General features: G+C 44.1%; 1 protein-coding gene across 1 annotated transcript in view; it reads left to right on the top strand.

Moving 5' to 3' along the window:
• TEK (TEK receptor tyrosine kinase) overlaps positions 1–15486 on the top strand; it is a 53333-nt gene that overhangs the window by 14233 nt on the left and 23614 nt on the right. The window contains exons 3-10 of the mRNA XM_053372151.1: positions 2870–2980; positions 3399–3551; positions 4801–4932; positions 7802–7942; positions 9602–9733; positions 11056–11210; positions 12487–12637; positions 14327–14482. Of these exons, the coding sequence (XP_053228126.1) occupies positions 2870–2980; positions 3399–3551; positions 4801–4932; positions 7802–7942; positions 9602–9733; positions 11056–11210; positions 12487–12637; positions 14327–14482 (1131 nt within the window). The remainder of the gene's footprint in view (positions 1–2869; positions 2981–3398; positions 3552–4800; positions 4933–7801; positions 7943–9601; positions 9734–11055; positions 11211–12486; positions 12638–14326; positions 14483–15486) is intronic.

Here is a 15486-nt window from a genome sequence, read left to right as displayed (position 1 = left end):
AAGTTGCTTCTCGTGGTACTTTTGAAGAGTACCAGTTTAGCTTTGGGATGGGAATGGTGCATTTTATCAAGGGCTAGAGGCCTAGCCTTGACTGCTAGCCCATAGCTCAGTTGGTTAGATCATGGTGCTGGTAACACCAAGGTTGCAGGTTTGATCCCCATTTGGGGCACCTGCATATTCCTGCAAGCTTATTTCCCTGAATTTGCATATTCAGATTTGCTGGACCCAGTCAGAAAGAGTGCTGGAGCATCTAACAGTCTGAACAAAGAGGCACAGACCTAGGCTCTCCTCTAAAACAGAGAGACCAAGACTTTGAACTTTAAATTTGTAGCGGAGAGACTGAGAGACAGGGAAGGATGTACCCTCCAACATTTCTCCAATGAAAATAGGGACATCCTAAGGAAAAGTGGGACCTTCCTGGAGCAAATCAGATGGATAATACACAGTCCTCCTCTACTCAGAAATTAGTTCAATTGAGTCAAATGGGGCTTACTCCCAGGTAAGTGGCAAAAGAATTGCAGCCTGGGTACTGGAAGACCAGACAAATCTTTAGACCGAGTCATTCCTAGACATTAAATTATAGGAGCTAGCAAATGGAAATGGATGTGATCAACACGAGCTCATCAAAGGTCTATGATAAATTAAAAGTTTTGAAGTAGAAGAGTTCTGAAACTTCCTGGAACCCTTGACAAAACTAAGTAGCTGGAAACCCTTTTCAGTTGTTGGAGTATTATGAAAAGCTTTGTTTCTGTGCTCCTTTGAAAGTTTTGAGCATGTTTCGGCATGGACTGCATACTACGTTAATTATATTTTTTTTCCCAAAAGGACACCAGCCCATCCTCCAGATTTTTTATCAGAGCAGACAAAGCTTTCCTTGTTAATTTTCTTGAAACAGACAAGGAATTGTGTGTGTAACTGAATGTCTTAATGTTTAGGACCAAAATAGAACTTCAGAATGATCTCGCTCTTCTAGCCTGAAAAAGACATTTTGCCAGGTGTTCCAGGGGCTGTTTGTCACACATCTGTTTTCTCCCCAGTAGAGTCTTCTGTGTTATATGTCCTTCCCGTGGCCATTCAGCAAAAAAAAAAAAATGTAAATTAATTGTACTTGGGAAGCGACATGTCTTTGATTTGATTTAGCCCCATCATGTCAGCCAAAACCAGGCCAGTTTATCCCAAGTTTGCAAAGTGTGGAAAGTCCTATTCGGGCTCTCCCATGATGAGGGACAAGGAGATCCACACACCCTTTGTCATCCTTGCTCTGCAAGATGCTGGGATCACATTGGTAGCGAGGAACACTGAATACTTCTGCAGGTCCCTCGCACGATGGTTCCAAACATCTGCCTCCAGCTCGTTGATGAGCAAATATGATAATAAAAAAAGAAACTCACAAACTGATTGTCAGGGGACTGCCATCGGGACAGGGAAGGGAAGCAGAGGGGCAGTTGGGTTACATGGAACCTCCGAAAATCTTGCGAAGCAGTTCCTCTTCCTGTGGTGGGGAAAGCCCCACCTCCAGTGGGGAAGAGGGGAAGGGACCAGAGGATGCTGCTGGGAGCCTCAGCACCGCTCCTGGTCAAGCTGGCCAGGAGGGAAGCACGCCTCTTCCGTCACCCACCCTGTGCAGAGATGTAAAGCGCAAAGAAGGAAGGAAAAGGCTGGGGGTGACTAAGCTATTATGTTGAGGGAGGACCCGGAAACGACCACTCCCGGATTCTGCTAGCGATTGAGGCAGACATGAACTTGTGGTTCTGCACTGTAAATAGCTTTGCACCAAAATAAAACCTGTAAAAGACAGGTCGGAGTCCTGACTGGTTGCTCGCGAGCAACCACCATTGCCATCTGACACTGATGAAGAAATGTGTAGACTTAAGACTGGGAGAACGGAAAACTGGGAGAGACTAAAATTGACACCTGTGCCCATCCCTAGTTGGTGGTAATGGGAAAAGGCATCTTTGCCCATTACCCCGGAGAACAGCTGCTACTCAGAGTGGATAACAATTCATGTCCCTCCAATAACAGCAGGTGTGTTTGAAATATATGGAGGCAGCAAAGAAACTGCTTCTGAAACAAGCAGGGGTTTTTTGGGACCACCGTTTCAAGGCAAGGGGAGGAGTAACGGTTGGGAAAGCCAACTCCAGCGAAACTTCATTGTGCACGGAAGTGCTTGTGTATATACCTCAAGGAACCTTTGTATCCTTGGCCAAGATGCTAATCGACATGTGATGCAAACAGCCCTCTGCTCCAAAGCCCAGTTATTGTTCCTCTCTGAATAGTGAGTTCCAGGCCATTTGTAAACTAATGAATTAACTCAAATATAGGCCACGAGCTAAAAATACGTTGGAACAGAGCCCACTAAAGAAGGTGGATTCCTTTCCATTCTAACAATACTGTGAACCCAAGAGTTTGCAGATAAACTAAACAACAGCTACAAAAGGACTGGGGCTTTGGGGTGGCTGGGTTGGTGGGTGGGACTCAAGGAAGCCAAAAAGAAACAGGTTTTATTCCAAATTAATTTTTTTGTAAAAACACTAAACTCCAAACAGCCTTCATAGATGAACCCTGCAAGGCTGGGTTGTGGAATCATTTGCAAAAAAAATTGTTTATCCTTTCTGCTGATCATTGCCAAAGTATTCATTGTTGTTATGCTTCCGCGCCCCCCCCCCTTTTTCTGTAGGGTTTATATGAGTTTCCAAAAGAGAGTGCAAGCTATGGATTGAGTTGCCCCATCTTTTCACATTTAAATTGCTCCCCCAGTATATCACATTTCCATCTTCTGTTCTGAAGGACTAGCAAAGAAGTAAAGTTTATTAGAGCAAATCCACATTTCATTCAAACCTTTTCCCCCACCTTTATTTTTTCATTTTAGCTACCTTTCTTCCAGTGGCTTTAACCATTACCACAAACCGCGGAGAACCTGTCGACATTCCCTTCATCAGAAAGGTTGTTAAGGAAGAAGATGCAGTTATCTATAAAAATGGTATCTATGCCCTTTTTTTCTGCTTTTATAGTTAACACGTGAGCACCTGCGTTGGTATGACTCTGAGAAGACTCCTAGGTGGCCTCTTATTAAGGGTTCCTCAGGTGTTATCAGGTGTGGGGAAGGAGCAGGTGTATTGAAAATGATGAATTATGAGTGCATGTCTTAGAAAGGAGAGGCACTCCTTTGCTGGGGAAGTGTCTGAAATGTGCTTCTTATCTCTCTTGATATCTTGATTGTTGCTAGTTGAATGTGTGCTCTTGAAAAGTTTATCTTATGGGAAGTCTCGTGTTTGAGGTATGAGGCACCCTGAAGTCCTTCAGAGAGTCCTCACTCCTCTCCTTTAACCTGGCAAGCCCTTTTCTTCCGTCGATCTTCTCGTCAGTTATGTTTTTATGGGCTCTTCTCTCCACTACAGGTTCTTTCATATCTTCTGTCCTCAGGCACGAAGTCCCAGAAGTGCTAAAAGTGTCCTTGCAGAATGACCAGACTCAAGATTCAGCAGTGTACTCTGTCAGATACATAGGAGGAAGCCACTTCACTTCAGCTTATACTAGGCTGATAGTAAGAAGTAAGATTTAATCCGCTTCTTCTTAAGTTAAAACTACAGACAGAAAGCCTTGGACTTGTGCACACAGAGGGCCTTCTTGGTAGTGGCGCCTGCCCTGTGCAATGCCCTCCCATCAGATGTCAAGGAAATAAACAACTACCTGACTTTTAGAAGACATCTGAAAACAACCCTGTTTAGGGAAGTTTTTAATGTTTGATGTTTTATCACTTTTTTATTATTATTATTCTGTTGGGAGGTGCCCAGAGTGGCTGGGGAAACCCAGCCAGATAGGCGAGGTATAAATAATAAATTATTATTATTATTATTATTAATTATTATTATTATTATTACACAAAGAGTTGGATCAGGACTTAGTTGTGCTTAGAGCAGACCCACTGAAATTAATGGGGCTGACATTTAGTTACGAGCAAAGTTATGTGTTTATTTATTTAATTCGACTTTTAAACTTCCCTTCGTCCGATCCAAATTCCAGGGTGATTTGGTTAAATACTAGTTAAAACACAGCAAGGTAGAAACGATGAAGCGACAACCCAGAATTTAAAGGGAAAGGGGGAATAAAATCTAGCATAGCTGATTCTCCAGCTGCTGCTATAGCTTTTGTATTAATGGTAGTAGGTTTCTTAGATGGAGAGCTGGAGGAGTGTAGAACTGGTACGCTGCCAGGTGAGGGAAATGGGGTACAGGTGGGTCCGATTTTGTAACTTGCATGGCAAAGGAGCAAGTGATGGTTTGCAGAAAAAAGCCAAAACGTCAAAGTTCTCTCTTTATTTTTACCGAAACTGTGTAGCAGGGGAGGCACAACTGATAGAATACAACAAGGCCAAGTTTAAATGGACAGGAAAAACCATGCTTGCTGGTTTGTTCTGTCACGTGTTCTTTCAATTTGTATGCCATTCCCCCCCCCCCATAAATAGACCCAAAGTCACACGTTTGGGGGGAAAACACAGCTGTAAACAGTTCCGAAGGAAACGTACGTGTAAGGAACTGTTCTTTCTGAATGCTTAATCAATATTTAAAAACAAACAGCAGAACACAACAGGGTTGATCTCAGAACACATCAACACCATAAATTTAAAACACATTTAAAAGCACTCCTAGCAGAGGAGGAAACAGAGCAGCGCTGGGTGGTGCTGTAGAAGCTTTTACATGAGACACCTGTTAAAAAAACCACAAACACCCACAGAGCGCTGTATTTGGCTCAGGATCTCTGTATTATTTCCCTCACTGACTCTGACACTTTTCCACGAAGGGTGTGCATCTCAAAAATGGGGACCCGACTGTAGCTCTCACTGCCCAGAGTGCAAGAACAACGGCATCTGCCATGAAGATACTGGGGAGTGCATTTGCCCCCCTGGATTCATGGGGAAAACGTGCGAAAAGGGTAAGAGATGTCGAAACATTCAAAAATGAAAGCATATGCTGCAGATAAAATCTTCCTTTCTTAAAAGTACAGTGGTACCTTGGTTCTCAAACTTAATCCATTCCGGAAGTCTGTTCCAAAGCCAAAGCATTCCAAAACCAAGGCGCACTTTCCCATAGAAAGTAATGCAAAACAGATTAATCCATTCCAGACTTTTTAAAAACAACCCCTAAAACAGCAATTTAACATTAATTTTGCTATCTATACGAGACCATTGATCCATAAAATGAAAGCAATAAGTGGTGTACTGCAGCCACACAATCAATCCATCAGTAGCTGAACTGGGTTCCACACAGTCACAAAAACAAAACAAAAAGAGCCACAAAAACACAAAATAAATAGCAAAAACAAACAGGCCTCAGTGTAACATTCAAAACGGAAGTGTGGCACTCAAAACAGAGCACGTTCGGCTTCCGAAAATTTTGTAAACTGGAACACTTACTTCCGGGTTTGCAGTGTTTGGGTTCCAAGTTGTTTGAGTACCAAGGCATTTGAGAACCAAGGGACCACTGTACAATACATTTTTCCCCAACAGGTAGAACGTTAACCTTCAGCTGTTCCAAATGGTCATGACCAGGTATAGGCAAACTCGGCCCTCCAGATGCTTTTGGCCTACAACTCCCATCATCCCTAGCTAACAGGACCAGTGGTCAGGGATTATGGGAATTGTAGCCCCAAAACATCTGGAGGGCCGAGTTTGCCTATGCCTGGTCATGACCCTGCTTGACAAAGTGATATAGAAATTACTGAGTTCCACATTTCATTCATGCATTCTCCTGGTTTGCGCGTCATGGTAAACCGTAAACTGTCCTTACCGTGAAGCAGCAGTGAGCTGGTGCATGCTGCTCAGTTGAATCTGCCCCCTCCTATGTGTTGTGCATGGTCATGGCCGGCCCACCCATGAGGCAAGGTGAGGCAAGTGCCTCGGGCGGCAGGGATCAAGGGGCAGCACATCCAGCCTCTGAGGAATGCATTGCCTGCTGCTGTGGCGTATCCCTTGGAGGCCAGATCGGCTGCCTCATTGGCCGTCATGGCGGCTCTACAGTGGCCTCTTGACGAATAGGAGGCGCTGCTGGTCTCCTCCCGCCATTTTGTACCCAGTGTAGATCCTTATTCCTGCTTTGTTCGTGATGTAGATCTTTGTTCCACCCTTGTTCCTGATGTAGATCTCTACTTGCCCTCTCTTCTCTGGTTGGGGAGGGAGACGGGCACCATTTTGGTGTTCGTCTCAGGTGCCAAAATGTATTGAACTGGCCCTGTGCGCTATGAAGAAACAAGCCAGTTAGCCCAGAGATGGAAGCAAGACCAAGTTCCCACCAGAGAGGAATGGCAAACCAAACTGATGGGCTTTGCGGAGATGGCGAAAATGACTGGGAAAATCCGAAACCAGGAAAACCAGAATTTCAACAAAGGGGGGGGGATTTATAACTTACCTTGGAGACCACTGTAAACAGTGAAACTCTTTTGCAGGATTTGAATCACACTTGTAATATAACAAGAACTAGGGGTATATGGGATACTTAAAAATTGGAGCGGCTTAAAATATGCAGCGGAAAAGGACTAGCGACGGAACCCATGGAGGGGTGGGAGAAAGTCCAGAGATTTGGATGCATCTGTGTTTACTTACTTTTTTATTATTCATGATGTTGAATGTAAATTTTAATTTGTAAAATCAAATAAAACTTATGAGTGCTGGCTTGCCCCACATACCTTCAGGTGAAGAGTCCCTAGTCTTTATTCAAAGCATACCTGGTGTGGCGATGGTGGGAATTTAAACATTGGACTCCTCTCTGGGTCCCAATATGAACTGAGGATTCAATACCTGCAATATATATATATATATATATATATATATATATATATATATGTGTGTGTGTGTGTGTGTGTGTGTGTGTGTGTGTGTGTGTGTGTAAAAACATATCAGTTGCAACATACAACATATCTTCTCATCTTATACAATGTTTTAGACTTCCGTCAACACCTCTGATGATTTTCCGTTCTTTATCACTTATTCTGCATTTCTTAATTTCTATATTGCATTTAATTGTCCTTAACTAATAATTCTTTTCATAGTCTTTCTTGTAATATTTCAAATAATCCACCTTACAAAACTTATTGCAGTCCTACTAGCGTGATCTGTTCATCACAATTACTTTTCAAATAGTTCATATATTTACTCCAGTCCTCTAAGAATCTCTGATCCCGCAGGTTTTGAATCCTTCCTGTTAATTTATCCAATTCTGCATAGTCCATCAACTTCATCCTCCATTCTTCTTTCGTCAGTAATTCTTCTTGCTTCCATTTTTGTGCCAATCATATTCTTGCTGCTGTCGTTGCATACAACAACAACTTACAATCCTGTCTGTTAATATCATCTCCTACAATGCCAAGTAAAAATGCTTCTGGTTTCTTAATAAATGTATATTTCAACATCTTTTTCATCTCATTATATATCATTTCCCAGAAGCTTTTCACTTTTTTACATTCCCACCACATGTGATAAAAAGTTCCTTTCTTATCTTTACATTTCCAACATTTATTACTTATTTTATACATTTTAACTAATTTTATAGGGGTGATATACCACCTATAAATCATTTTCATGGGGAGAAGCCACTCTCAGCTTTCTGGAATGGATTCATGCCTAGAGCTAAAACCTGCATGTGTGTTTAGGCTTTGAGAATACTTGGTCTTTTGTAAGGTTTTTAAGTTATCTTTATTAACATATCCTATTTTTGTTTTGTTAAATATATTTAAGGTGTTTGATATTTTTTGCAGAGTCATAAGAGGGATACTTTATTGGTCTGACACTTTTCGTCTCTGTTTACAGCTTGTGGAGAAAACAAATTTGGCAAGGCTTGCCAAGAGAGCTGTAAAGAAAAGTCAGGTTGCAAATCTTTTATGTTTTGCCTGCCTGACCCATACGGCTGTTCATGTGCCTCAGGATGGAACGGACTGCAGTGTGATGAAGGTAAAATCATATACTTTTATACTGGTGATGTGTGAAGGTGTTGTTGCGGGGGGGGGCAATGGGAGGGACAAAAAGTCACTTAAAAGCAGACTGTGGGCCAGATTGCTAGGTTTGTTTTTTAATCCACTCCCTATTCAGTCATATAAATTATTTGTATCTATCTACTGCAGTATTAGGGACGTGGGTGGCGCTGTGAGTTAAACCACAGAGCTTAGGACTTGCCAATCAGAAGGTCGGCGGTTCGAATCCCCGCGACGGGGTGAGCTCCTGTTGCTCGGTCCCTGCTCCTGCCAACCTAGCAGTTTGAAAGCACGTCAAAGTGCAAGTAGATAAATAGGTACCACTCAGGCGGGAAGGTAAACGGCATTTCCGTGGGCTGCTCTGGTTCGCCAGAAGCGGCTTAGTCATGCTGGCCACATGACCCGGAAGCTGTACACTGGCTCCCTCGGCCAATAAAGCGAGATGAGCGCCGCAACCCCAGAGTCAGTCATGACTGGACCTAATGGTCAGGGGTCCCTTTACCTTTACCTTTTACTGCAGTATTATCTAAACAATGTTGGGTGATTTGAGCGAGCATCTTGGATGAAACTCACATGAGTGCTTTTACAAATGTAAAGCAGTTTTCTTCAGGCATACATGCACAGTTGAGTTGCCATATCTGTGGACTGGGTTGCGAGAAGGGTTTGGCACGGGTACTTGCAAGGGCAAGGTGCAAATTTCATAGTTTCTCAAAGAGTGGTGGCCTACAAACCCACATTTGCAAGAGCACTGTAAGAAAGACTATTCCAGCTGAGACACACAGAAATAACGTAAAGCTAAAGGACCCCTGGATGGTTAAATCTAGTTGACTATGGGGTACGATAATCTTTATTGTCATTGTCCCATACCGAACAAAAAAATTGAAAATCTACATCAGACATTCAGAAACGAACAAGCCTGCTGTCCCAGCTATCTCAGCCTAGCTAGCCCCCTAAAAACTCTGATACCCATAATTAAATACAATATACTCCCATAGAGACTACCTTACACTGCGTTTAAAACCCAAATCGCATTTGAATAGAAACTGTTTCTCAGGTGGCTAGTTCTAGTCTTTATAACCCTGTAGCTTCTTCCAGAAGGCAGAAGCTGAAAGAGATCATTTCCGGGATGCACACTATCCTGCGCTATCTCTGCAGCTTTCTTATGGCACCTGAAAGCATAGATTTGATCCAATGCGCTCATCTCGATTTCAGGCCAAGGGAGCTGGTGTTTGTCCACAGACAGCTTTCCGGGTCATGTGGCCAGCAGAACTAAACTTGCTTCTGGAGCAACAGGACAGTGTGACGGAAGCCAGTGCTCACAGTAACACCATTTACCTTCCTGCCGCAACACTACCTATTTATCTACTTGCACTGGTGTGCTTTCAAACTGCTAGGTTGGCAGGAGCTGGGACAGAGCAATGGGACCTCAGCCCATCACGGGGATTCAAACCACCAACCTTATGATCAGCAAGCCCAAGAGGCTCAGTGGTTTAGACCACAGCGCCACCTGCATCCCCAGTACACACAGAAATGCTCAAAGCAAACAAGCTGACGTGGTCACCTGATGCATAAAATCCAGAACGATCCTTTTATCTGATGCCACACGGTTAACTCTTATCCCGCTTGTGTGTTCTTGCAGGTTGTAAGCCCGGTTTTTATGGGCCTGACTGCAAAGTCAAGTGCAACGGCTGCAGCAACCGGGGAACGTGCGACAGCTTTAAGGGCTGCATCTGCCACGTGGGTTGGCACGGTCTGGAATGTGAAAAAGAAGGTAAAGCAAAGGTAACACTGTAGTGCAACAAAAGTCTTTTGTGCTTCGTACGAAGGTTGTTATCTCTCTCTCTCTCTCTCTTTTTGCCAAGACTTGCTTGCCATAGCTCAGTGGCAGAGAACATGCTAATAGTCTCCAGCATTTCTCCGATGAAAATAGGGATGTCCTACACTAGTCAATTATTATTATTATTATTATTATTATTATTATTATTATTATTATTATTTATACCCCATCCACCTGACTGGGTTGATCCAGTCTGGGCAGCTTCCAACATATATAAAAACATAATAAAACATTAAACATTAAAAACTTCTCAATACAGGGCTGCCTTTGGATGTCCTCTAAAGGTTGTATAGTTAGTTATCTCCTCAGCTCAGGGTTTGCATAACTCTGTACTCTCCAATAGGGACGCCCTAGACTAGTCTATTATTATTATTATTATTATTATTATTATTATTATTATTATTTTATTAATACCCCACCCATCTGACTGGGTTGCCCCAGCCACTCTGGGCGCCTTCCAACATACATAGTAAAAGGGACCCCTGACCGTTAGGTCCAGTCGTGACCGACTCTGGGGTTGCGGCGCTCATCTTGCTTTATTGGCCGAGGGAGCCGGCGTACAGCTTCTGGGTCATGCGGCCAGCATGACTAAGCCGCTTCTGGTGAACCAGAGCAGTGCACAGAAACTCCGTTTACCTTCCCACCGGAGCGGTACCTGTTTATCTACTTGCGCTTTGATGTGCTTTTGAACTGCTAGGTTGGCAGGAGCAGGGACCGAGCAACGGGAGCTCACCCAATCGCGGGGATTCAAACTGCTGACCTTCTGATCGGCAAGTCCTAGGCTCTGTGGTTTAACCCACAGCGCCACCCGCGTCCCTTCTCCAACGTATATAAAAACATAATAAAACATTTTTTAAAATCTTCCCTGTACAGGGTTGTCTTCAGATGTCTTCTAAAAGTTGTATTTCCTTGGCTCGGGGGTCGCATAACTCCATACCCTCCAACATTTCTCTGATGAAAATAGGGACATCCTAAGGAAAAGTAGGATACTCTGAGATCAAAGCAGAAACTTGGATGGCTTCTGTAAATCTGGGACTGTCCCTGGAAAATAGGGACACTTGGAGGGTCTGCTATCATAAGTTGATTAATCCAATTAAACCTATCAACCCTGGTTTCTTAGCTTCCTGGTTGCAAATAGGATAGTGCGTTTTTCCCCAAACTGAGCCAGGGATACCAGGCCAGATCCCTTCTATCTCTGGCAAGAATGAACAACCTACATAGCATGCTGTAAATTCTTTTATCTCCCTCACACACAGGTGCAGCAGATGAATCACCCGAGATAAAGAACTTGCCTGGTGCTGTGGAGCTCAATGCTGGTTCGGAGTTCAGATCTAGCTGCATAGCTACCGGCAAGCCACTTCCTACAAAAGAAGAAATTAAACTGGTAAAAAAAGATGGGACGGTCCTTAAGGTAAGTTGCTGATCAGTTCCCTCTTTTGAGTGTGCAGGAGCTGTATTATTATTATTATTTTTTATTAGTGTACTGCCCTATACCCATCACCGAAGAATTGGTGCTTTTGAATTATGGTGCTGGAGGAGACTCTTGAGAGTCCCATGGACTGCAAGAAGATCAAACCTATCCATTCTTAAGGAAATCAGCCCTGAGTGCTCACTGGAAGGACAGATCCTGAAGCTGAGGCTCCAATACTTTGGCCACCTCATGAGAAGAGGAAAGACCCTGATGTTGGGAAAGATTGAGGGCACAAGGAGAAGGGGACGACAGAGGACGAGATGGTTGGACAGTGTTCTCGAGGCTACCAGCATGAGTTTAACTGCGGGAGGCAGTGGAAGACAGGAGTGCCTGGTGTGCTCTGGTCCATGGGGGTCACGAAGAGTCGGACACGACTAAACGACTAAACAACAACAAGCCCTATACCCATAGATCTTAGGGTGGTTCACAACATAAAATTACTATATAAAAAAACACAAAATACATAATAAAAAGAAAAGCTCATCCTGCACTTTTAATAACTGCATGGAAAAGAGGATTTCAGCAGATGTAACTATTAAAAGTGTGGTAGCCCTATCCTGCAGCATAGTGATTCCTCAGATACTGTGACCAAATAAACAAGATATCCTTTTAAGTGCATTACTAAACCCTCAGCTGATATGCAACATTCAAAGGCTCCATTTGCTTTTGAATGACACTTCCCACCCCACACCCCACCCCCAAAATAGGATGAAACCAATTTGAACAGCAGCAAAATTCACCTAAATGAAATTTCTAGGTGAATTTTTGGAGCAACCTGCTTGGTCAAAATATATAAGGAATGTCAAGGAAGGCAAAAAAAAGAAGAAGAAAGAAAGAGGTTTCAGTAAATCCAGTGAACTGTTATGAGTGAGGTCTGCACATGTTTAATTTAAGAAGAAGAAGAAGAAGAAGAAGAAGAAGAAGAAGAAGAAGAAGAGAAGAAGAGTTTGGATTTGATATCCCACGTTGTCACTACCCGAAGGAGTCTCAAAGCAGCTAACAGTCTCTTTTCCCTTCCTCCCCCACAACAAACACTCTGTGAGGTGAGTGAGGCTGAGAGACTTCAGAGAAGTGTGACTAGCCCAAGGTCACCCAGCAGCTGCATGTGGAGGAGCGGAGACGCGAACCCGGTTCACCAGATTATGAGACTACCGCTCTTAACCACTACACCACACTGGCTCTCTAAATAATTTGTTTCTATTGTTTCCTGTTTTAGCCTACGCAAGTGGCAAATAGAAACCAGTCAGAAGCTACAGAAGCCACATTTCATGTTGAAAAAGTCCAGCCTTCTGATTCTGGAACGTGGGTCTACATTGTTGAGACAGTGGCAGGCATGGTGGAACAACCTTTCCAAGTCACAGTTAAAGGTAACTGACAACCGTCTGACTTCAGACTTGACTACACCAAAATATCTCACCCAAATCAGCATGGTCTCTAAGTGTGCATTTAAATGATGTTGATTGCAATAAAAAGGTAAAGGACCCCTGACAGTTAAGTCCAGTCGCGAACGACTCTGGGGTTGCAGTGCTCATCTCGCTTTACTGGCCAAGGGAGCCGGCGTACAGCTTCATGTGGCCAGCATGACTAAGCCACTTCTGGCGAAACCAGAGCAGTGTACGGAAATGCCATTTACCTTCCCTACTTGCACTTTGAGGACTAAACTGCTTCTGGTCCGACAGGACACTGTGATGGAAGCCAGTGCGCACAGTAACACCATTTACCTTCCCGCCGCAACAGTACCTATTTATCTACTTGCACTGGTGTGCTTTCAAACTGCTAGGTTGGCAGGAGTTGGGACTGAGCAACAGGAGCTCACCCCATTGCGGGGATTTGAACCACCGACCTTCCGATTGGCAAGCCCTAGGCTCAGTGGTTTAGACCACAGCGCCACCCGCATCCCATCATTGATTGCAATAGGCACGCATTAATTAATGGATTGGTAAATCTTTGTTGATATTCAACGGTCATACACCCTTAAGAGACAGGTATAGTTCCTCGGAGGGCAAGTCATGAGTTTTGCTGAAATGTTGATTTGAAGTAGAAAATGCCCTCAAAGAGGAGGGAGGAATTTTCCCCAGAATCCAGTCTGGTAAACACTATATGACTTTGGTGCTTGGTTTCCCATAGTAATGAGAATGCCCAGAAGCAGAGGCCTCTGGAAATAATTTCAGTTGTCAAGGAAACCAAAGAACAGAGAAAGCAGTCAGCTAAATCTGACAGATGTAAATGTCCACAGATCTTAAAGGCCCTTTGAGTCTTGCCTGCATAACAGGAGGACAAAATGAGTCACTGCCAAAGAAGATCAACAACAGTCACCCAACGTTGACTGGAGTACAGTTTTGGGTTAGAGAAGAACAGTAGCTTTCGACCAAATGACACGGAGACGATTGCTGTCAGGGAGTCCGATCAACTGCAGGGACACTTGATTTTGTTTGGAAAGAAAAATGAGATGAGTATGAGAAAGGGAATGGGGAGACAGAGGGAGGAGAACCTTGCCTGAAAAGGAAGATGGGCAATCAATTCGGCCATGATGGCCAATGGGAAGTAAATGACTCGGTCTCTTAGCTGTGGTGGCATTAGTCACATGACCCAAATCGAGCACACCCTAAAATGCATCGCCAAACCTGGTGCTGGAAACCAGAGAGGTCTCTTATCCGTGGTGACTGATGTCTGTTGGGTGTAAGGCAGGAGGTCAACAGTAGGTGGAGACAGAGCTAAAGAGAGGCAAAGCCAACTATAGACCAGTCTCCACTGCTCTCTAATGTCACCCATTTCAAGAGCTGTTTCCTAAGTTACCGTTTCTGATGGGGAAACTAATCACTCTGTCTTGCAATGTATGAATAACAGGTTTCTGTAGATTCCATACTAGGGGCTCACATTCTGAAAGGATGTATCAGGACAAAATGACATGAGGATTACTCCCTACAAGGCAGAGCAGCAGAATAAATACAATAATCGTATTCCTCCATTGCATGCCTCCTGATAATTCAGGAGACACAAAAAAAAGCTTCATTACTATTTTTGCTGTTGTTTAAACAATTCATCTTCTTGACCAGTTCTTCCCATGCCTCAAAAAGCTCCAACACTGGTAGAAAGAGGACATAATTTTCTCCTCATTGATACGAATGCTGATATATATAGCGGGGATGGACCGATTGTCTCAACGCAGCTTCTCTACAAAACCGCCAAATTTCAGTGGAAGACCTTGGAAGGTAAGTGTTTATCACAAGAGTTTCTGCTTCTTCATATAGGCCACATGTAGGTGCTACCATCGTTTTATTTTCCCCCAAACAATCTGGACACTTTGGTCAGTAGCTTCTGATCATCATGGCTGCTTGCTACTTCCAGGATCCTGTATTCAGCCACCAGTTGTGGGGGGACAAAAACTGGAAAGGAGGTTAGGGCACTCATTTCCTGCTTGTGAGCTTTCCAAAAACAACTGTTTGACCACTGAAGACAAGACACTGATCCATCAAAGTTCTTCCTACAGTTCCATGAAGGAGAATTTTAGCTGAGGTTCTTCAGTCCCTCACCAGCCTACAATTCCCAGGATTCTTTAGGGAAAGCCATGGCAGCGGTCTACCTAAACGGCCTTGGTCCAGTATACCTGAAGGAGTGTCTCCACCTCCATCGTTCTGCCCGGACACTGAGATCCAGCACCGAGGGCCTTCTGGTGGTTCCCTCGCTGCAAGAAGCCAAGTTACAGGGAACCAGGCAGAGGGCCTTCTCGGTAGTGGCACCCGCCATGTGGAACGGCCTCCCATCAGATGTCAAAGAGAAAAATAACTACCAGACTTTTAGAAGACATCTGAAGGCAGTCCTGTTTAGGGAAGCTTTTAATGTTTAATAGGTTATTGTATTTTAGTGTTTTGTTGGAAGCTGCCCAGAGTGGCTGGGGAAACCCAGCCAGATGGGCAGGGTAAAGGTAAAGAGTAAAGGGACGCCTGACCATTAGGTGCAGTCGTGGCCGACTCTGGGGTTGCAGCACTCATCTCACTTTATTGGCCAAAGGAGCCGGCGTACAGCTTCTGGGTCATGTGGCCAGCATGACTAAGCCGCTTCTGGCGAACCAGAGCAGTGCACGGAAACGCCGTTTACCTTCTCGCCGGAGCAGTACCTATTTATCTACTTGCACATTGACGTGCTTTCGAACCACTAGGTTGGCAGCAGCAGGGACCGAGCAATGGGAGCTCACCCGTCGCGGGGATTTGAACCG

Source organism: Podarcis raffonei, chromosome 17 (assembly GCF_027172205.1).
Source record: "Podarcis raffonei isolate rPodRaf1 chromosome 17, rPodRaf1.pri, whole genome shotgun sequence".
Classification (NCBI taxonomy): Eukaryota; Metazoa; Chordata; class Lepidosauria; order Squamata; family Lacertidae; genus Podarcis; species Podarcis raffonei.
This window is presented reverse-complemented; position numbering and strand designations above follow the sequence as displayed.